Below are 24,336 nucleotides of genomic sequence, written 5' to 3' on the forward strand. Positions count from 1 at the left end.
CAATGATAAGGATGGCTGACTTACTCTGCCAAAGGCAAAAACATTTACTGAACAGTTCATTAGGCTCTCAAATTTTTAATAGTTAACTTTTCTTTTGACATGGATATTATGCAAGGTTGCATACCATAAGGGGATGATTCAACTTAGATAAAATGACAAAAGCTCTTCTGTCATTTGTTTGAATAACATTATTGTAACTGATGCTTGGAAAAGCCAAGGTATTCCAGACAATGCTGGGACAGGTTTATACTATACAGAACATGTCAGAAATTGCCTGGCAGAATCCATCCTCTTCTTTGCCTCTCCATGAGGGTCTACCTGCCCATAATTAGAGACCGACTAGTCCTGGTTCTGGCAGATAATTCCTAAAGGTATTGGTTCAATAGCAGGCTCCATTCTCATTGCCAAGGTTCTGTGTTTACCCACTCAAGTCTCTTCCCCATTCTGGCCTCTTATTTGGATTCAGCTACTTGGGTTCTTGCCATTTAATGGTCAGAATATCTGCCTAAATCTCTGCTCTCCTAATCCCCTTTGCCTAGCCTTAGTTCTTCTTTCTTTCCTTGGCTGGTCTCCCACACTCTGGATCTACACAGCTTTTGTCCCCCTTGGTTGATCATCTCAATCCCAGGCCATGTCTGCTGTTGCCTCTGATTAAACTGACTGCTTGCTTAGCTCACTGTTCTTGTCACTCAAAATTTACTGAACACCTACCACATGCCAGACCTTGGGCTAGGAGCTGAAGCTACAAAAACAAATAAGATAAAATTTCTGTATCTCAAGGAGTTCATACCCAAGTAAAATAGAAAAGGCTCATAAGCAGACATTCATAATAGTGTGTGCTATGAACAATACTAAAGCTAAGCACTGACATCATGGGAATGAAAGGAAAGGCCTTAACCTATCTAGGAAGTGAGGGATAATGAGATAAAGGATAAATAGGAATTAACTGAAAAAGAAGAAAGAAATTAGGCAGAGAGACAAAAAGAACTAAGACATGGAAGGGAGAAACTAAAGAATATGCAGGAAACTATAAGCAATTAAGCATAGCTGGGACATGAACTGAGAAACAGTGGTTTGTAGAAAACAGGTATAGAGAGAGTATTAGAAGCCAGATCACAGAGCTCTGGCTTCCTCCTATGTAAAAGGGAAAGGCCATTGAAGGTTTAAGCAAGGAAATATCAGGATCAGATCTATATTTTTATTTTATTTGTGGCCTAGTGACATTCAAAGAAGACTACGGCTGAGCAGTCATACAGGCAGCAGGGGACTAGGTTCAGAACTAGAGCTGTGTCTATGGCCATGCCACCCTGAACGAGCCCCATCCTGTCTGATCTCGGGAGCTAAGCGGGGTCGGGCCTGGTTAGTACTTGGATGGGAGACCACGTAGGAAGACCAGGTGCTACAGGCATAAAAAATTTAAAAAAATAAAAATAAATAAAGAACTAGAGCTGCAGCAACATGAATGGAAAATAGAATTCAAAAAATATCTGTGAAATCAAATTAGCTGGCCATAATTTATTGGTGTGGGAAGATGAATAAAAGGAAACAGTCAATGGTAACTCACGAATTTCCAAGAGAAAGAACAGAAAAAGGATAACACATTCTGGAGTACCTATGAAACATCTAGGTGGAGAGGACCAGCAGATAGTTAGATCTACCAGTCTGAAACTCAGAGATGTTGGGAATAAAAAAGCAGCAAACACCCTGGCCTAAGGGGACCAAGAGCTGAACTACCCAGTAATCTAGGCAAAAGAACAAAATAGAGGTCATTAACAAATAAACATAACACAAACTTCCACCCACAAGTTCTACACTGTCTTAGGTACCTGACCCAACTCCTTTTCCTTTGCTGCCAGTGTGAGAGGCTAGAAAACCAAATACCTGCTTTCTCAGATTCTTTTGCATCTAGGGTAGCCATGTGACAAATTCTAGCCAACGAGACATAAGAAAAAGTCTCCTGGAGGATTTCTGGGAAAGCCTTCCTTTCCTTTCCTTTCCTTTCCTTTCCTTCCCTTCCCTTCCCTTCCCTTCCCCTCCCCTCCCCTCCCCTCCCCTCCCCTCCCCTCCCCTCCCCTCCCCTCCCCTCCCCTCTCCTCTCCTTTCCTTTCCCTTTCCTTTCCTTTCCTTTCCTTTCCTTTCCCTCCTTCCATTCGTTCAGCACCAATGTACCAGGCATTGTTCTAAGAACTGAGAATAAAGTAACTACAAACAAAGTTCCTGACCACATGGAAGTTTCATGCTAATGTGAGGGGGAAAAGACAAACAGAAAATGAGAAAAATATCTCAAATGTTGATAAATGCTAAGGAGAAAAGTAGGATATAGAGATTAGGAAATCCCTCGGAGTGGAAGTGGGGTTGCTATCATAGGCGATGACCCAAAAGAGACAGACATTTCAGCAAAAAGCTAAAAACAGTGAGTGAATAATACATACCTATGGGAAGACCAGAACGAACAGGTACAAAGGCTCCAAGGTTAGAACATGTAAATGTAAACAAGCAATACTGGGAATACAATGCAAGGAGGTCAGAGCAGACAGAGAACTATGAAGGGAAGAGTGCTGGCAAATGAGGTCAGAGTACATGGGGGCCTAGATGCTGTGGTGTGCTGAAGCCGTTTGTACCAATTCACCCCAGCTCACCAGTGCCAAATGTGCCCATCTCCTCCCAACTCTACTTTCAGAGACTTCACATTAAAACTGCCATGACGGGAGTATTTACATCATGGAAATCAACAAACATTATGAATCAGGGATTTTTGTTTTGGGGGGCTTTTTCTTGGACAACTAAATCACTGGCCTTGTTATTCTTTCTAAGGACTTTGGCTTCGCTCTGGGTCAGGAAGGAATCATCAGAAGGGTTTGAATAGAAGAACATCAAATGATTTTAAAGGATCACTCTTACTTCTGTGTTGAGAATAAAGTACCCTAATAAAGGGATAATTGTGGCAGGAATGTCCCCATCCCTTATTTCTTACTGCCTTAAACATGATCCCTACGGCTGCAATAGCCATCTCACACCATGAGAAGACCAAGAAAATCACAGAGATGCCAGCTTTCATGGTGTCAAGCTGCTTAGCCAATGCCAAGGCTACCCACTCCCATGTTTCTTTTTGTGTGATTAAAATAAAACCCATCTGTTTTCATCTCTGATATGCAGGTCTTCTACTGCTTGCAACTAAAAACATGTCCTAAAGACATTCTTAATTGATATACTTTCTGACTAAAAATAGACATGGTAGGACCTTCCCTCTCCTACCCTTCCACCTTTCAACCATGGTATCCCAACCACTGCCCCTGATGTATACTGTGATCACATTTTACCTTTACAAGCAAATAAATGTGTGTGTGTGTGTGTGTGTGTGTGTGTGTGTGTGTGTGTGTGTCTGATCAAGAGAAGAAATGGAAGACCTCAAATACCTACCTCTTCCCTATTGGGTGCATCAGGAGGTGCAGTGGCCGCCACTGCCAACAGCTTGATGGGAGTTGTGGTATCACTGAAAACATCTGACACCTCCTGAGTCATGGCCTCTTGCATCCGGGCTTTCAGATCCTTAAAAACATTGTTTACAAATGAAAACTTCCAAAAATATCTACTAAATATCACATCTGCCAATGTCCTCACTTCACTGATACATTCATTCAGTCTTTCATTGAATAATCTGTTGAGTACCAACTATGTACAAAGCACTAAGCTAGCATGGAACAGGTAGATGTAAGATATGAATCCTGTCCTCAAAGCAATTAGTGTCTAGTAGAAGAGGTAACACATGACCCACATTTCCCTAGAGACTGTTCTATCCACTCAAGAATCTTACTTCCTTTCTTGGTGGCCTCTAAGAAATGATAGTGAGAATCATGAGGTTGAGCCCTAAGAAGGCCTTGAGAGAGTTCCTGACTATTCCCAGTGCTGGAGGGGCCTGATAATGATCACAGTAACTGAAAGGATTGTTTGGTAGAGGCAGTGCCAAATTTCTAAGCATTTTCTTAAAAGGAAAGAAAGAAAGCAAATTTTTTTATACATGATTTTTACAAATGAGTTTCTAGAAAAACTTGATAATCAATGTACGTATCCATTTCTTAACATGATGGGTCTCGAGAATAGAATTCTTAGAAGTCCTCAAAAACTCTTCTTCATAGTCATCACACTTAGTCCAATCTAAATTTTCTGCATTTACCCAAAGAAGTCTCAGTCACCCAGTGTTTCTCAAGGCAGGTGGCAGGTACTGGCTGGTGATACTTGATTATTTTAATAATTATGTTTCTTTTAAAGATTAGAGAAAATATAAGTAGTTCATCAACTTCATGATTTCAGGATTATTATAAAGTTTTCTTTTAAATAAATTTACTTAAGTTTAAAAAAGAAATCCATTTTGAAGATCGGGTGCTGTCGGCTTTTAATAAATAAATAAATACATACATACATACATACATAAATACATAAATACATAAATAAATAAATAAATAAATAAATGGAATCCATTTTAAGAAAAATATTGACTAAAAAGTGCAGGTGATATATAAATAGGGCAAATATCCTGAAAGAACTCTTGAATGAATGAAACAAGAAACACAACTTTAGTTGCTGTCACACACTGGTGAGCTTTTCCCTAATAAGTTCTGAATTTCCTTATACCCTTGGTCATACTCTTCACTTTCTCTAGACTAAAAAAATTACATATTTTAAGAAACTCTCCCTCCTTAGTTTTTCAATTATAGTCAGCATAAGAAATGTAATGAATGATATGTGCTTCTGAGTTCTATGAGTTCTACCTTTAAGGAGTCCTGGAGCTGAGATGCCAGTGCTCTCGCCTGAGGACTCTCCCCTTCCCCTCTGGCAGCCAGGTCAGCCAGCTGGGCTGTCAGCTGGTCCACTCGGTCACATTTTGCAAGAAGATCTTGGCGATAAGGCCCCATCATGACATTAGCCAGACGATGTCCTTCGGCCACAAGCCCCCGGATGGCAGCCTGACCTGGACCAAGAGGAAGACACTGAAACTCACAAAGACCTGGAGAAGGCAACTGCAGAGCCATCTGGTAAGTTGTTTGTTTGTTTGTTTGTTTGTTTGTTTGTTTTAATAATAAATAATATTTAGTGGGGTTTTATTTCCCTTAACAATAGAAAAACTGGGGGGAATACAGAAAAGTATAAGTAATAGATAAACCACTCATAATCCCCTCACTCAGAGATTGATATATTTGATTATTTCCTTCCAGTGCCTTTCACTGCATTGCATGTTCCTATACACACTAATACTTCTCTTTTACAAAACTGAGATCATACAATACATTAACTTTTTTCCTTGCTTCTTTTCATTTAAGATGACCATTTTTCCACATTATTTTCTTCAAAAGTCATGATCTAAAATCTATGTGATATTTTATATTATTAACCACAATTATTCCATAATTATTTGGCCATTTACTTGTTATTTAGCATTTATTCTGTTACATACATTATTGTATGTAATGCCTTAGAAACATCTCTAGTTCTTTCTTAGAATAAATTCCTATAATTCAAATTGCTGAGTCAGTGGGTATGAACTTTTTTAAAGCTCTTGACACATAATATCAAACTGTCGGTCAGAAAGTTCGGTATTACCAATTTATTCCTCCACTAGTAAATTATATGTCTGACTGATTCCCAAACACTAAGAATCATTATTTGACGACTGATTCCCCAACACTTAAAAAATTATCTTTTTAAGTGAATACAACAAATGAAGTAATCATTTAAAGTTATCTTTTTATCCAGTGAATACAATAAATGAAGTAAATAGCTCTTTCAGCTTCGGCAGGCTTGCTGTCATAATATGACTTATATTCTTATAGATTCATTCCTAAAATCTCCAAAAACTGAAAAATTTAGGTTATCAATTTTACTAGTGGCTGTATAATACAAGAACCCTCCCAACTAAAAAGAAAACCTTGGTTGTTAAGTGTCTTTTGCTTATTTTCTAAAATTATATTTAACTGGGTACTTTCTAAGGGCTGTAAAACAGAAATATAACAGAATGGAGGTATACATAGGCTGGAAATAACTAGTTCAAAGTTTCACTTCCAACCTGAGGGCCTTGCTATTTGCTCATAGTAAAATTATTTACTAAGACTCCTTGATTAAATCACAGAAATCTTGGCTACATTTAGAAATCTTCACCAGAAGCTGAAGAATCCCTTCTGCGCCTAATTACAAATGATACAGGATCTCTATAACAGCTTGTTTATTTTCACTGAACAGAGTTTAATGAGAGTTAAGTGCACTGATAGTCTCACCGACTCCCCGGTCATCCACTGTGGGATTATCAATCCACCGCTGTGCTTGTTCAATCTTGCCTTCCAGGTGGACAGCTGCTTTGGCGGGTCTGGTGTTGGCCACAGCCCTGTTGGTTTTGGTCTGCAAGTTCTGCAGGGCTGTGGCCACCTGTTTGGCCAGTGCCCGGGCCTCTGGGGAATCTCCTTTCCCCCTGCAGAAAAAAAAACAGCCACCCTGGTACACACAGACACTGTTTATATTGGGATGACTTAACAGCTGATACAAATGCTAGTGAGATGTCAAATCGCTAATGATTATTATTAACTTGGTTTGAAAGAAGTATAGTTTATCTATTTGGCCCTTAAATAAGAAATTAATCATTTAAATTCAGATAGTTTTTCCCAGTTAAGACATGAAATATGAGTTTGGGTCAGTCTAGCTCAGTCAAGCTCAACCATTTGGTAGACTGAGCTCAATCAACCATCACTAAGTCAGCCTGCCACCTCTGAAAACACTAGTGTCTTCAGGAACTAGGTGGACCCAAGTAGCCATATTTATTGTATAGGAGTCACTGAAGTAGTTATAGTAGAACTAGTAGTACTTATTTTAAAAAACTTATAAAAATTTGTTGTAAAATAGTATGCCTGTTACACTGGCAGCAGCTTCATACATCTCGTTTACTTCAGATCTTGATCGCATCATTTCCTCCCATGCTTGATTTAATCTTATGTTGTTTTGCACAGTAATATGCTATACAGGTCTAGGAGCAATAGGCTATATCATATAACCTGATGCCGTCTCAGAACATAGCCCCGTCATTAAGTGCGGCATGACTGTGTATGTGTACATATGTATATGTACATACATATGATACGGTAATAATGACATGAGTGACCACACAGGAGGATCTGCTATTCTCACCATTACCATTAATTCTGTATCATTAAGAAACACTAATGAGTGCCTGCAATGTATATATTTGGACTTGTGCTAGGGTGCTAAGAATATAGAGTCCCAACCTTTGGTTATTTTAAAATCTAATGCATGTAAACAAACTATAATAATGGGCTAATATTAGTAAACATTGATCTAACTGTATAGACATCATATTTCACAAATATCGAATTATACATTTTCCCAACCTAAATAATTCAAAATTTGGGCCTAAAACAGAGATCCCCAAATGATTGAGATTGACATACAATCAAATGTCAGCTGTGACCTCAGTTGATCTCTATCACCACAACCTCCTGCCTACAGTATGTCTACCCTGCTCCCACCCATTTCCTATTTCATAGTCCTCGGCAAGAGTTTGCTTTCTTAACCAACATTACCCTCTTAATATAAGACTTGAAAGAACTCTAAAGCACCTCTCGCTGGAAAAAGGTTAGGCACTTGCCCATGAAAGAACAGGAAACAAAACAATCAAGTTAAATGAAAACAGAATCTCACAAGACATTTAACTATGGTTATCCCTGGAGAAGTGGCTGGAAAACTGAGGGAGGAAAGAAGCAACTTTTACTTTTGGCGCTGTACCCTTTCTTCATGTTCCCTTAGCATATGCTGTAGGGTTCTTTCGTTTTTTTGAGAAAGAAAAATATCTTTCAAAAGAAAAAAAGCAACACTTCTTTCTTATATACTCAAAGTAGGAGTCATGAAAGCCTTTAAGAGAAGCTGTGGTTGAGGACATTGTATTTAGCCATGTCTTATAGCTGCTACTTAAGAAATAACATTTCTGGGGAAGGAAGAAAGTATCTTCATATGCCTCCCTCAATTCTCCCCCTCCCCCAAGAAACATCATACCTACACACAAAAATTACTGTCCTCATAGACCTGGGAAACAGATACGTCACAAACACAATGCACCAGAAAGAGGCCTACCTTAGAAATGAAAAGTATAGATCTCAAAAAAGGTGTTCTTATCGACCTAAATTAATTTAAAACTATACGATCAGCAATAAATCATTAAACTTCAGTTATGCCAATGATAAAATAGAGTAATATCTTACTTAATCATGTCACAGGGAATCAATGAGATTCATTAACTTACAGAATTCAATTATATATGTTTGGTGAGGAAGAGACAAATTAAAGGGCAATTTAAATGATAACATACTGTCTTCGTAAATCTGCTAATTTAGAAGTCAGAGCAGCTATTTCTCCAAGAGAACGAAGAATGTCATCTCTCTCTTTAGGATCATCACATAATTCTGCTATTTTCCGAGCTTCAGCCAAAGCCCCTCTAATCTGTTCCTCTCCTTCTGGTCCACCATTTGGATCTGCAAGCCAATTCTACACATATAGAAATGGAAAAGAAGCACGCTGTGATCTACTCATGAACCACATTATATTAAACTTAACAAGGCTATCAGAAATATTTTAAAAGCAACCACAAGACACACCAGTAATTGTTTTTATAATGCTGATCACTATTTTTTAACATATGTTCTTAGCTCAAGTAGAATCCAATCAATCCCTCATCTTTTTAAAAATGCTTTTTTCTTTCCCACTAGAATATCTTCACAAGCTTTATCTCATCTTTGAAGCACACGCATCTCATTCATTCTTCAGCTTCTCAAATGTTTGTGTTTCTTTGTGAAATGAAATCATTTTACAATTGAGTAGGTTCAGAAAACTTTAGGCCTTTAACACTGCCATTGCCAGATACAGTTGTGAATTTTGAGATGAAGAATAGTTTTAGTATACTGTAATCTATATCAGGAACTAGGATTCTCTTGGTATTCAGAGTGCTTACTTTTAACTAATCGAAGTATTCAAAATTAAGCTGTTTATTTCAAAATATAGATAAATGTTAGTCTAAATCTGTGGCGGTAGAGGAGCTGTAAATGTTGATAACTACTGGGAAATTAGTCATCACTTAGAAACACCCATCATCCACCCACATTAATGGAAGAGAGGGGAAGAGAGATAGAGATGGACACAGGGTATTTATAGGACATTTCTCTTTCACTTTTATTTCCCACCCCTCCTAAAAACCATCATTACTACCTGAGCAGCATCGATCTTCTTCGCAATGCTCTGCTTTGAGTTTGTCATGGCTTCCAGCTTGCGGGCTGCATTTTCCACTTTTGCTGTGAGTACATCCAGACCTTGGGACACCTGCTGAGCTTTCTGCATGGCCACAGGTGAGGCTCCTTGTCCTCTACTCAAAACAGACAGATGCTGTCATTGTACTTTCTCAAATACTTAATAGCAAAATATTACTAAAAGCATAGGATATGTCATTTTTGTTAACATGCTTGTCTTTTTCCTTTTCTCCAGTTAAGTCTGAGATAACACAAGAAAACAAAGAGATAAACAAAACACCTAAACCATCTACTTTCTCCTTTGCTTTTGAAAATTCACATTAGCTTTGTGGAGGTGCATAAACATTTTAAAGACCAGACCAGCGAATTTAGGTAATAATGATTCTTCGCTTGGTGGTGATTACATAATCAAATCTAAACCTCAGGGGGGAAATGTGCTTGTGATCTTATTGCTTTGGAGGGTTTTGTTACCACACTAATGTGTGCTTTAGAAATAAGCAACCCATTAGATTTTCTTTTTTATGGACAAGTATACATTAAAAATGTTTCAAGAGGTAGTATGCATACTGAAAGCACATCACAATGGGACGAAGCAGATCTGTGTTCAAATTATGGCTCCAGGTACCCATGAAACCTTGTTTCACTAGGGCTTCAGTTTTCTTACTTATAGAATGAGGGATGGGTAGGTAATAAACAATGCTTGCCTTGCTTATCAAATGGTGTGGCTTCAGGCAAAAAGACATGTTTGAAAACACTTTGGCAATAACGCGATACACATATATAACTATTATTATTATTAAATTTATTATTATTATTATAATGAACCTACTGAGAATTTTAAATGTCCATCTTCTATTCCTATACCATCTATAAATATCAAAAACAGTTAGTACTGAGGGGGAAAAAGCACATGGTGACAAGAAACCATTGTTTCTCATCAAGTTCCTAAAGACTAATTTCACTATTTTCCTGAGAAGTGGTAGGCTGCTACTACTACAAAAAATAATGTGAGTTAGTAGAAGTCTGTTTTCCCTTTGTAGACACTTTCCAAGTTATAACAAAATAAAAAATTTCCATTTTTCTACCAGCTCAGATTTTGTAAACTCAATGACAGGGGTGGTAACTTTATCATTCAGAAGAATGGCATGGCTGATCATGCTAATCTCTGTTTCTGATTTTAGGATAAACTACAAGAATCTTTGCTTCACTTACTAATAGTATGGATCTGTCATTCATTTTTCCACCCTCTTTTTAAAATTATCTTTATTTTTCACCTAAACCAATACTTGATGTAATGAACTCAATATTTAATGCAAGGTTTATAAAAGATATTTATACTTTTTACCTGTACTTGAGGCTTTCCTTTTATATGGCAGAGTAGTGGAAGATTTTCGGAAAACATACTTTTTATGAATTTGCTTTTTTTCCTTCAAATATACCAATTTATGATGAGGAATCTCTTGGGTAAGAGTGTAACTTTGAAAAAGTAAAACTATTTATGGATTACATAGTTTTTCCTATTAAAAATAAAATATTTACTGAGTCCCATGGGTGGGGGGGATATATACTTACAACCTTGAAACCCTAGGCGACTGAAACAGAGGAATATCAAAGAGAAAATTGTTACTGAGCTCTAGCCACTAAAATGTTAGACAGCTGGGCATATTTAAGAAAGAATAACAGGGAGTGGCTTTCTCGTCTTTCCCTGTGAGGGGATACTGCAAGCTCCAGAGTGAAGCAGGGGCAAAGCTGCTCATCACTGTCCTGGCCTTTTCTCTTTACTGATTAATGGTCGATCCCATCTACATAGCAACTACCTCATTGTTTTGCTCAAATTCATCTTTTTCTAAACACATACAACTGTATATTTGAGAATTCCAAGTGAAGACTGTCTGCCACGCTGTGAAAGGCTGCAGACAAAAGAGCCAGCAGTGAGAAATTTGAAGAGCCAGGAGTCTTGTCCAACTGCACTGGCGTTTCTCCGAATGGGAACAGAACTTCTTTTTGTCCTTTCTATAAAGTCCTTGTCATGCTCACGACAAAGGACACTGCTTCGCAGCAGGAGAAAAAGGCTCACTGAGTTCAATGAGCTAACATTTATTTATACTGTTCTGTGCCCCCTTCAAAGTAGAGACTCTTAACCTGAAGCCCCTAGAGCTGCCAGGGCTGCAGTGAATCCATAAACCTCTGGAAATTATGTGTAATATTGTTTATGCCTCTTTTTAAGTAGATATTAATGGCTTTTGTCAGACTTTAAAAATGATCTTGGTCCAAAAAAGGTTTAGAACTACTCGTCGTTCAATCTACTATGTTAATACATTCGAGACCGGGTGTCATGGTGTGCAACATGTTAAGGTGTGTTTCTGAGGCCCATTTGTATGGAAACCCTGTACATCCAATTATCTCAAGATGTTTCATGACATTGTCTAAGCAAAATTAAACGTCATCTACACTAGGATCTCATCATACTTCAATTTTTCTCAATGTCCATACTATAAAATGCAATAAAAACTCAGATCTTTAAGAACTTCATTAACTCTATGGATGGATTCTAAACAAACCTATATTATACTGAGTTTTCTTTTTTTATTTCAATTAGAGTTGACATTAATATTATTTTATATTAGTTTCAAGTGTACAGCATAGTGGTTAGACATTTATATAATTTACAAAGCAATTCCTATACCAAGTTTTCTTAATGGTAAACTATATATATCTAATTTATAGGAGAAAAAGTCCTAAAAGCCAAGACTTACGGTATAATAAAGAAAAGTAGAAGAAATATGAAACCAAATGAATAATGATGAAATAGAAATTCAAAAGAGCCTAGAAATGACCAACTTAAAGAATAACCTATTTAACTGATTTTTTAACTGATTTTTAAAATGACGTGAAATAATTTCAATAAAAGGTATCGACCCATGCCAGACCAAGGCCCCTTATTTTTGTGAGCTTATGGCTAGAAACTAAGATAGGATATCAGATTTCTAATTCAATTTCGATTTTATTTCAAGGCACCTGCACATTTTAAAAGTTTGGCAAAAGGAAAAGTTCATTTCATCCTCAAAAACAGAAAATTAATAGAATATAATATCTATGTTATCTATTAGCCAAAGAGAACACAGTAAAATTAGAAGACTTGCTTTCTGAGTCACTTTGTCAAGAGCGAGATTTTATCTGTTACCTACTACTGCTCTGGTAAGAGCAGAAGAATTTTACCTGGCTCGGAGGTCAGCCACTTGATCTGTCATCTGCCCTAGCATTTTGCAAGTTCCCAGGATCTCCCTGCGTTCTTTGCCTGCACAGAGTTCCCCAACTTTTCCAGCTTCATCTAAGATCTGTCTGATGGCCTGCTCACCAGCATCCCCTAAAATAAAGAGATATCCAATATCTACATTGTTAACACATTAATTATTTAGAGAGGATACTTTACAAGTCATTTCATTCATGAAGGAACAGATGATTTCAAAAGAACAAGACAAGCAAATAGAAGGCAATACATCTGATAGCTTACAGCCAAGCAGTGCCCTTACAACTTTAGGGTGAGGTTTCAACCACAGATACATCTAAAATAAGATCCTTGGAACCATAGCCATCTGGAGATAATAAGTAGCTTGTGGTGAGAATTGGACGAAAATAGGCTCCACCAATTTGATAGTCCCTAGCACTTCTCCATTAAGCTTTTCATATTCGTTCAAATGTTAATCTAAAACTGAATAAATATTAGATTAGAAAATCCATAAGCCTGGCTTAATAATCTATTTGGATCTTTATATTAGATACCTTTGCTTTCCAATTCTTAATGGCATCAACATTTAGTCTGCTTAATTACTTTGTTGACATAAATGGAAATATGCCCAATGAGAATAAGAAGAGAAAAGCTTTTATTCAAATAATCATCTTTCTGGTTCAGGGAAGAGGTGAACCAAAAATCTGGCAAAGAATACCCAGTTCAGCTTGGTTAATTTCTCCATGACAAGAGGTGATTAATCTGTGTTCTTCATCCTTTTAACACCTAGTAATGCTTGAATTCATCAAACTAATGGAATGGTATATGACCCTAAATGTTGCAGTAGTTATCTCAGGATTATGATATTCTGGGAAGATTTCTTTCTTTCGTTAGCTGGGTTTTTCGCTTTCTGTTATATTGATCAGAAAAGTAGCACCAGATGGTTACCTGGGGAGGCACTAGGATCACGGAGCCAACCTTTGGCCTGGTTCAGTTTGGAGTCTATGGAGGCCAATGCTCTCTTCATGGCTTCGGTGTCCTTTTGAAGAGAAATACAATTATTTTCTTTGCAAAAATTGAGGTAACTATGATACAAAGTAAGACAGAAAAGAAGTGACAGCATTAACATTCAATAACTAAGGTAGTCCTACAAAGCCTTAAAAATATTCTCATCACACCATAATGCTTATTTCTCTCAAAATGCAGCATCTTGCATGCAAATCCTCAGTTAATTCTATTCTGTTTCCTGATCTCCCTATTGCTAAACTGTGAAAACTGGTAAAATTGCTCAAGCCAAAAGATGTTTAATGTCTTCAGCAGGAAAAAGCCCTGTTGTCGCATGCCTCATTATCAGCCCTTGCAGTAGTCAACATTCGTTTGCAGCCCTGCCAAAGCCCTCCCAGCTTCAGGGAAGCCTCATTAGCATGTGGTGCCACAAATCACACTTCTTTTACATCTTATTTGGAAACACATACACACTGGATAATGTTTCACTATTTTAAATTACTCCGAAAAATGAAATGACTGACTGGGAAAAAAATGAAAATGTTAATCTAGCAATTCAGTTTTAATTTCACAAATAAACTACCAAATGTAATACAAGAAAGAAGCATTTTTCTGGCCTTTCTTGCCACTCCTCATCCTTAGTTCCCTTACCATCGCTAATGGATAAGAGGCAGGATAAAATAAGTGGGTCTCAATTTATTGTTTACAAAAAATCAAGACTCATAATGACTAACATAAAACTAGCATAAAATCTCCCAGGATATATCATAAGATAGTGAAACAACAGACTAGTCACTTTCAAAGTATATCTGTATTTTAATAAAGTTTTTAAAATATAAGAAAACACGGAGAACAATATAACCAATACCCATGTACCCATTCTCAAAACTGACAGATCGGCCACCTATTAAGTCTATATTTAACATCTGAAAAGACAGCCTATATCCTTTTTGCTCTAGGGAACTGACTCTTACAGAGTTCATCCACCAAAGTACAGGACTTTGAAATTTTAGGCAATGTCCTAAATCCCTTTTTTTTCAATTTCCAGTCTGCAAAAGTTGGCTTCTAAAGGTGTTGTATCACCAGTTTTCCACATGGGGGCACCAAAAGTATCCCCCGCCCCGCAACCACCACCACCACCACCACCACCACCACTTCCAATGCAAGCAAGACTCAGCAGGAGTACAAATAAGCACTTAGAGCTCTCTCATCATTAGGCTTAAAGTCAGAAGCATGATCCCACACTTTTCCAAAGTTACCTATTCAAATTATAGGCCTCTCAGGTCCGGATTCTCTCCTTCCCCATCTAAGCAGATAGACTATTCTCCTGTTGCAACCTGAGCTATCTAAGTCTCTAAAAGAGCAAATTCTCAGCCACAGCAACTAAAGAGCAGTGAACTAAACTGAAAAAAATGGAAATAAAATATTTTTATTCTGAAATTACATGGAGTTATGGTAGCTATCTATCAATAAAAGAGTCGTAACAGGATCTATTTCAAAAATCCATTTGTAATTAGTACAAGTAGACAAGTGACATTTTTAAAGTGCCTTTGATTCTGAAATGGTTTAAATATCTGCTCTTTCTCTACCTTGTTGTGCATTAATCTGTACAGCAAACCCTGTTTTGAAAAGTAATACAAAGGTCACTTGAGCTTAATTCCAAACTAGCAAGGCCCAAATCAACATCTTTTCAAAGGGAGTTTTAAACAACTCCTCACCTCAGAGAGCTAGATAGCCTTTAGGGTCTAACACAAGTGATAAGACTTTGTCTAGATACAGATTTTTAAAAAAAATTCACAAGCTCTCATCTAGGAAGTATGTGCACACTTTGAAAAAGAGACAGACCCATGTAAAAATACATTTAAAAATCTATTAATAACCATTTCTCTAACACACATATTTCAGTGAAAATAGTATTTCTTACAGTTCAGAAGTCTAAATTCATGGGGAAACGAAGATTAGAAAAAAATTTTAGTGTCTGCTCTAGCAATAAAGGCTACTAGTTATAAAACTAACTTTGAGCATTTCCTGCATGTTAGGTTCTGTTTTAGGCATTTTTCCCCCTCATTACTTCAACTGAACCTCAAAGCTAAATGTAATTTAATTTTACAAATTAAGAGACAGGGGCTTCATCCTAGAAACTGAATTTGGTCTCAGGTTTGTTGACAACAAACCTCATTATTTTATATTGAATAAAACTCAAGACCTTTTTTCTTTTACCAAAAAGAGTTGCCAAAGAATCCACTAACCTGCCGTAACAGTCATCAGCATATCTTTGCCTCATCGATTTTGGCTTTGGTCCATACTGTTCAAGAAGTAAGTTCTAGAATCAAATTCATAACCCTCTCTAACATAAACGATTGCTTTTATTCTCCATTGCCTAAAAATGATTTCAAACACAAAAACTGGCTTTGCTCCATTTAGTATCCTCAAAAATCAATGCTTTTTTTTCTCCATATTAAAGCATGGTCACTGCACTTTAAGGAAAGAATCTAATTCTGAGAAAGTGAGTAATTTATTCCTAAGTGGGAAATGTGACATCAAGAAGTGAAAATTAAGAGATGCTCATTTCCCCTGAAAAGAATTAATGGCAAATTTAGAATGAAGCTGCATTTTTAAACTGGAAATTTCAATTAGTTTCTAAAGTTTTTAAAACCATGAGTTTTAAACAATTTTGTAAATTTAAAATAGTCACTGAAAGGGCCACCTTAAATTCTTTCTGGAAAAGGGCAATTTTAAATAATCATTTAAATACAACATTTAAATATCGTTATCTATTAAAAACAAAAATGTTTATGGGAACAATTATTCTGGTCTCCTAAGAATTTCATGTATATTTCTTCTGATGGGCAGTACTTATTATGGAATTGAGAGAATTCTAATTCTGTCATAAACAACATAAGTATATAAACACTACATGTGATATAAACAAATTCACTGAACAATTAGGACTAGAAGTCACTTTAGAGATATATTTATAAAGGGTAAAAATAATCATAACCTTGTGTCAACCATACTATGTACCACAAAACTTTTAGTTAAGCCTTGTCATGTAAATCTAAGTACCCAGAGTATAATCTGGATGTGAAATAGAAGAGAAAAAAAACTATACCTTCATTTGAGTACTTATCTCTATCAAACCTCAAATTTGGGAAAGAGAAAAGTCTCCACTAATCTCTTCTCTGAGTTTTTTGGCTACTTTTTTTAAAGAATGAGTATTAAAAATGCCAGATCTAGTCATGTAACTTTGGGGACAGCAGGCAGGGATCTGGTCCCCTTCCACTCTGGTCTCTTTTACCGTGAAACTCTTATGAGTTCATGTTTTAAATGAAAAACCACAGTGCCCTGGCACTCTCCCCCACATACCAAAAGGTGGAAGGACAAACTAAAAGAATTCCTTTTTACATGCATTTGCAGGAACTGAAACACTCCTGAAATTTAATATAAAGTTAGATCTACGGAACAGAAAATAATGATGAGTACCACTGAGTTCCTCCTGTAGACAATCAAGAACTGTGGTAGAAAAAGTGAGGTACTGCAATCCCAGGCTCTTGAAAATTGTAAATATGGAACTAAGGACCCCCTTTCTTTCACTGCCCGACCTACTCTTCCTTTTTCCACTAACGCTCCATTCCACGCCTGACCACATTTCCACCCCCGAATCAATGTTTTAAGAGCAAAGATATTTCTGGAAAGAATAAACTGGGCAGTAGAACAAAGCCTTACAAACTATATTTAAGTGATGACAGAAAGTCATCTGGCCTTGAGACTTCAAGTAAGTTACCACAGGGTTCAGTTCCTCATCTCTAAGAACACCTTCCCAGCTCTAAAATTCTGTCATCTATGAGTGTACAATCACATGTACCACCTAGATCAACGGGATCAGAAGGGAAGCATCAATTCCTAACATTTTGGGCTTTTCTGTTTGGGGGAAGGGAATAAAATATCATAAATGCCTGAACTAACTCTCTCAAACTCTAAGAGATCAATTTTTTGTTATATCATCTGCTAAAATAAAACACTAAAAGACTCAAAAAAGCTCACACACAATCTTGTTTTTTCAAAAATGAAATAAAAATCAACCCTTAAATTCCAATAGTCTGCAGTAAGGGCAAGTATTACAGGAGTGCATGTTCTAACCTAGGGGTCCCCAACCCCCGGGGCCGCAGACTGGTATCAGTCAGTAGCCTTTTAAGAACTGGGCCACACAGCAGGAGGTGAGCAGCAGGCCAGGAAGAGAAGCTTCATCTGTATTTGCAGCCGCTCCCCAGCACTAGCATCACCGCCTCAGCTCCACCTCAGATCATCAGGCATTAGATTCTCATAGGAGCACTAGTCCCCGGTACCAAAAAGATTGAGGACCACTGCTCTAACCAGTATCTCCTTTGGTTGAGAAGAGCAAGATATCTGAGTCAGTCACTACATTTAACCATTACCACAGTAGGAGGAGACCTCCCACAGGAACTACTTCTGAATAATAGTATCTAATGGCTCAAGGTGCAGTTGCAGGAGCATCAATGTGAATTCACAAATTCTTAGCAATAAAAGGCTTTTAAAATTTTTCTCACTTCCTCTTAATTCTCAGCATGCATGCATGCATCAAAATATAAGTAATATAAATATTAAAAAAAGAGAGAGATTGCTAAATTTACAAGGGGTATAATTAGAATTGTGTTTAATTCAAAAATTCTTTTGTTTCATAATGAATTCTCAGGAAAAATGCTAAGATAATTTTAAATTATTATTTATAAGATGGCTGTTGATTTACAGAGGGGGAAATTTTTACTTTCAAAATAAAATGAAGTGTTTAAAGTCAAAGTACTTTTAAGTTTGTAAATCTGCAATTTGAATGTGGGTACAGAGGTAAAACAATCAGCTCCTGCATTGCCTCTTTAAAATCTTAACTTATTCAGTAAGACGTACTTTTACCAAGAATTTTCCACTTACTTTCTTCCCCCACTTTTCTAGAGGAACCATCACTTTCCAGAAGAAAACTGCACCAATGGGGAAGCATGAAACAAGTATGGTAAGACAAAGTTAATTATTTGTAGGGGGAGGAGGAGGTAAAAGATACCATATATATTAAACAGAATGGGAAGCCAGGGGTCACAGACAGACACAAGGTCTGATTAAATCACTGCTTACAGTTGAGTAATGAAAGATGCTAAATGCTACTAAACTGAAAATAACCAAAACCCTCATTACCGAGGTAAAATTTTTTTCTAAATATTCTTGCAATTAATAAAAATGATTATGTCTTATGGGGTAAGACAAGGTAAGGTACATGAGGATGGGATTGGGAGTGAGATTTGCCATGTATATCTTTTTATAGCATTTTGATTTTTGAACCAGGTAAATGTAAAACAAAAGCAAAATGAAGTTAAAAATAAAACATTTCTTGCTCATTCCATCGTCATTATAATGTTCTTGAGCTTCTTTTGGCCGAACTAATTTTATTTACTTTCTTTCATTCTGATAATTTTGCAGCATCCTAACAGTCTGGTTCCTTCCAGATCAGCATAAAATTGAGACAGCTAGCTGTAAGACTGGACCAGCCTACACAGTAAACCAGGTCTATTTCCCCAAGTGCCTAATCCTCATCCTGAAAAATTCAACTGACCACATCTTTTTTAAAAAGTAGCCCTCAATGACACTTGCACAAAATAAAGTTCAGTATCACCTATTTCCTAAATGATGGGTGACTTTTTCTCTCTGAAAATAGAGAAACATTAAGCCTGCAATGGCTGCTCCTCCTTTTTACTATTTCTCATCTGCTGGAAGCAAAGAGGAGAGAATAAGGAAGGAGATTAGGTTAGGGGAACATGAGGTCATGGAGAACTATGGCTGATTCACGGCTTAGACAGCAGAACATGCAGTGAGCCATGGACCGAAGCTAGGAAGAACTTTAGATATACCTTATTATTTTCCTTTTGATTTTGAAGGCTAGGAGTATTGTTAAGGACAAACATTCCCATCTAAACTCTCTAGCCTACCCATTTTCATTACACCTTAAAACCTCAATGACACACCTCCAAAAACAAAATTCCAGAGCCTGCAAAGGAGACTGGTAAGAGAAGCAAATACAGAGACAGCATCAGCTAGAAGTTTCCTTACCTAAGAGTGGGGTCCACAAATAACTTAGGGGTCACCCAGCTACCTGGGGAAACCTATCACTCAAATGAAGTGAGTAGGAATGACCAGACCAAAATAGTTCTCAGGAGCCTACCCAAAAAAATGAAAGGACTCACTACATATAGGAAGCCTGATATCTCACAGTAATGGTCTTTCCTTTTGCTTTCCCCAAAGAAACAGCTCAAGATGAACCAGTCTGCCCAGCACAGCCCTGAAGCCCATATTAAATCACATTCTGACGCATATTCGAGCACAGTGTTACACACCGGCACACGGAATAAGGCATGGCACACAGCACAAGAAAACCTCACAGACATGCTTTTTCACTTTTTAAGAGAGAGGAAAGAAAAAAAAAAAAACTAGAGGGCAAGAGAAAGCTTACCTTCTAAACGTGAGGGAAAAAAAGAATAAAACAAACAAGGGAACAAAAAAAAGATGCATAAAGAAGTCATAACAGGGAAGTGAAAGCTGTCAAATATGCAAAAGCAAAATTAAGTATAAAATCAAAGACTTAAAATGATTTTACCATACAGATTTAAAATACAGTCTTAGAATTTATTCAAGAATCTTGTACCTGTGTAAACAAATTGATAATTAAGATAAGCGGACTAATTTCTTCCGCATATTTAGTCATTTTCTGGGCAACAAGAGAGAGCTGGTGATTTGAGGCCCCAGCTTTGACCTTACCTTAAAGGTGACCTGGAAGACAAACAGGCCTACTGGATACTCAGTGGAAGCCACACTACAAAATCCCCCATTTAGTCTGCTACCAGCCTGCTGGCTGGCCCTGGAGACAACATCTGTGTCACACGTGGAGAAGCCAAATGCCGGAGTGTGTGTTTTCCCTACTGCCTGTACCTTGGGCTCTTACAAGGAAAGTATAAACCCAAGTGTCTCTGTCCCCCCAAAACAGTCACTAGGCAGGGACAAGCAGGTTAGAGCAGCAGTAGCACAAAACCACTGCTGCTGGGCTATGGAAGAAATCCACCAAACTTTCAAGAGTCTAGAAGAAATTCTAGACTAAATTCTGAAGAGTGAAAGGACCACTCAAACTAAGTGACAAATGTGAAAACTAGTATTTTAATTAAGCTTTCCTTAGGGAAAATGAAATGATTAAGGCATACACCTAGAAATGCCAAGTCTCCTCTGTAGATTTCTCTGGGTCAAAGGTCAGTATGGGAAAAGTTTTCCATAAAATTCAGTCATAGGCATATTATGTCTCTTACTTAGTCTCCTAGCAACAACAGCCCACATAAAAGGCAGGGTTCCCATGCGGGGAGTATACACCACACCAGAATTTCTCCACCAGCCCCATCAGTGAGACTACAGCCTGAAGGAAAAGCTACACATCTCAGCCTTCAACCAACATTCACCCCACATCCCTATTTATTGTTTTACCTTGGAAAAAAGGAAAAGCAGCAAGTAACCCATGAAACAAAAGTGAAGAAGAAATTACTTTCACAATATCTGAGTAGTCTTATGCTACACAGTTACAATATAAAATGTGAGATAATCAAACTCCCAGGAGGGGAGAATTTAGGATTTTGCTTATTTATCTCCTAATAACATTTACCTTGCTGGCCCAGGCATCTTCATCCCAAGAAGTAAGTTGTAATACACGAATGATCTCATTAATTTCAGCACTCATCTTTTCTACAGTAAAATTGCGATTTTTCAAAGCTTCTTCTATTCCTTGGTTTTTTGAGTTTTTAGTTGTTACAAAAATCTTCATAGCTGTAAATAAACAAAAGATTACAAACTAAACTAGGAATTGAATTTTGCTGTATAACAATATTCACACAAGATGTTCCACACCTTGAACACATTTTGGGCTTCTAAGGTCTTAAAAAAATATATGAAAACAAACTCTGCAAATCTGCCAGTCAAGTTCAGATATCAGCAGTCTTCACTATAAAGAAAGCTGAAGGTACAAAACATCACCACAACATGATCAGGGAACGAATTTAACATGCATATACTGATTACCCACAATCACAAAATGTCCAATTTATCCTTCTAAATTAGTTAGACACTGGCCTCACCTAACACAAACCTAATGGGACAAGAAGAAAACAGTAAAACTGCAACTGGAGAATCCTGCTGCCCCTAATCCTAATGGAATACCCCAAAGTGTTGAGTTTATCTGCCAGAATTTCTCTCGACATGTAGAAAGGACTTTCTAGCCCCTAAAAGTGAAAAATAAATAAATAAATAATATAAAGCACTGTAGAAAGAGAATATGTTCCTATAAAATAACTAAAATTGTAAAAACAAAGATTCATCAACTCCTTATTGAGTTACGTAGTTTAGAAAGAAATCTTCTTCCCAGCAATCTTTCTGCCACATCAGACAGTTGGGCTCAAAAACATATTTCCCACAGAGATTACAAGACTTACTTACCAACACTTGTTTTCTAGTTCATATAAGAGCTTTCTAAACCCTTACACTCATATCTCCTTTTTTTGCTATTACCAAAGCAGGAAGGCAGTAGCTAGGAATCACAGTGACATGTCTCATAAGATTTTGAAAATAAAGCTGCTTCCTGAGACTTTAACAAACTTGTGACTTAATTATGATAACTTACATAAACCATAAGGTGTCTGGTACATACTAGATACTTAATAAGAGCAGCTCCCTTCTGCTAGTTGAGAGAAGAGCCACCATGTTTGCACTTCTGGGCTCTGCCCAATGGGAAAGTGGTCCCAATTGGCAAAGAGTGCCAGCTATACAATGTAGAGAACAGTTAAATATTTAAAAAAAAAAAAAAAATACTGTGTTAACACAACACTGAAAAGGGCTCTGGGTTCAATTCTTCATCCCACAGTGCTCTACAATATCCATTCTAGCTCCTAACCATTCTTTTATAACACAAGTAAAAGTGTCAAAATCCATACAGTCATCTACAGCCATGCCATCCTGAACGTGCCCAATCTTATCTGATCTCAGAAGCTAAGCAGGGTCGGGCCTGGTTAGTACTTGAATGGGAGTCCACCCAGGAAGACCAGGTGCTGTAGGCATTTTTAAAAAATCCATATGTCCAAAACTAGAAAAAGGGCTAAGTAGAACTTAGTAGAACTGGAAGTTCTACTTAGCCCAGAAAAAGGGCTAAGTAGAACTTCCAGAGAACAGAACAAGGCAACAGGAAGGGCAGTTTCAAACAAAGAACAGGAGAGCATTAGCAAAGACAAACACTGGTTCTTAGCCAATCAGCTGTAGCCGTCAGGTAATACGCAATCTATCCAGTCTCATTTTTACCCAGGTTGAAGGATATGCAACTAGGCAATGAAAGAAAATGAACATCAGAGTTTAAAACATGTTAACTTCCACACCGCACCCCCCCCCCCGCCCCGCCGCCCTGTAAGATAAAGTATTGGTAGAAAATACCTGAAATAAGAACTGGCAGCAACTCTTTCACTGTGTTCATTGAGTTCACCAACATCACTCGGTGCTCCTGGTGAGTCAGTTCCTGCTGCCTCTCGTCGATCATCTTAGCCATCTTAGTCATTCCTGGGGCATAAGGAATAAATTGTGCAGGGTGAGCAGTGAAACAGTCCAGAGTCTGGCTTTCTGAGCCTAAAACCATTATGAATTACTATGAAAGTCCAAACTCAGTGCCCACTTAAGCAACAGACACTATCAATGAACTCTAGCATTTATGATAGAGAATTTTTCAGCACAGTTATAACTATACAACTTTATCTTTTTCATTAAAAGTAACTTATTAAATCTTAATCCTAAATGTGACATAATTGCCACATATTTGACATAAAGACATTCACAAATATTTTTTTAAAAGGTCAAAATGAATAAAATATTTGTTTACAAATAAAAAAGTATTTGTAAAAACTAATTTCACAAGTAGGGGAAACATATCTTGCCTGGCTACCATTTTTACAGGTTTCACACCATGTACTTGGCCACTGTGCCTATGTAAGAATCTTGTGTGAGCTTGGTACTAAGAATCCAGTTGCTGAAAAAAATCTTAAGAATTAAAATAATGTGTTTTGTTTTCATCTTTATGTTTTCTGTACTTTTCAATTTGTCTAAAATAAGCATGTATGATGTTTATAATTAGAAACAAATAGAAATATTATAAAAATAATTATAGTGATGACAGCATTTGAAAGCATCTGGTGTTTTGGAATCAGCCTGCTAGCACTTTTTGTTTACTTTGGGTATTATTCAAAGATGCTATGTGATTCTCTAAAGCTTTGAATTTTCAAACTGCTCTTAGGATTTCTTAAGTAGCTTCACAGACTGTTAGGGAGTACTAAAAGGGAATGGAAAAGGTGGGTAGAAAAGATAGGGTGGCCCCTGCTTCATCCAGAGTAAAGCTCCATTTCTGTCTTTTATACGTTGAGATTCTGCATAAGATTTCATTTGAAGAAATAAAATTTTTTCCAGTGCTATGAGAAAATTTAAAGAGTACAAGCTCTAAAGCTTCAGTGATGGATCAGGAAAATTTTTAACTGCCATAAGCTATGGAATGAGTGCAATGGAACCTCATGAAAATACTGTTAAATAAAAATCATTTCACATAAAACAAAAGAATTTGATAAGGTGGTATGTGACCTTTAATACTGACAAGTTAAACATATGATGTATCTTGTCCTTTGTCTCATTCATACTTTAAGGACCTTCAAGTTCATGTTATATGTCTGTAACAACAAAAGT

General features: G+C 37.1%; 1 protein-coding gene and 2 pseudogenes across 2 annotated transcripts in view; 2 read left to right on the top strand and 1 right to left on the bottom strand.

Annotated features, from left to right (window-relative positions):
* Positions 1 to 24,336, bottom strand: part of VCL (vinculin) — a 94,851-nt gene that overhangs the window by 17,413 nt on the left and 53,102 nt on the right. For both annotated transcript variants that reach the window (XM_036223570.1, XM_016130822.2), the window contains exons 5-13: positions 23,047 to 23,169; positions 21,236 to 21,396; positions 13,474 to 13,564; positions 12,516 to 12,663; positions 9,259 to 9,412; positions 8,366 to 8,541; positions 6,270 to 6,460; positions 4,770 to 4,969; positions 3,421 to 3,549 (exon numbers count right to left, since the gene is read on the bottom strand). In XM_036223570.1, the coding sequence (XP_036079463.1) occupies positions 3,421 to 3,549; positions 4,770 to 4,969; positions 6,270 to 6,460; positions 8,366 to 8,541; positions 9,259 to 9,412; positions 12,516 to 12,663; positions 13,474 to 13,564; positions 21,236 to 21,396; positions 23,047 to 23,169 (1,373 nt within the window). The remainder of the gene's footprint in view (positions 1 to 3,420; positions 3,550 to 4,769; positions 4,970 to 6,269; positions 6,461 to 8,365; positions 8,542 to 9,258; positions 9,413 to 12,515; positions 12,664 to 13,473; positions 13,565 to 21,235; positions 21,397 to 23,046; positions 23,170 to 24,336) is intronic.
* LOC118604626 lies at positions 1,290 to 1,408 on the top strand (annotated as a pseudogene).
* On the top strand, positions 22,561 to 22,679 carry LOC118604684 (annotated as a pseudogene).

Source organism: Rousettus aegyptiacus, unplaced genomic scaffold (assembly GCF_014176215.1).
Source record: "Rousettus aegyptiacus isolate mRouAeg1 unplaced genomic scaffold, mRouAeg1.p scaffold_m13_p_6, whole genome shotgun sequence".
Classification (NCBI taxonomy): Eukaryota; Metazoa; Chordata; class Mammalia; order Chiroptera; family Pteropodidae; genus Rousettus; species Rousettus aegyptiacus.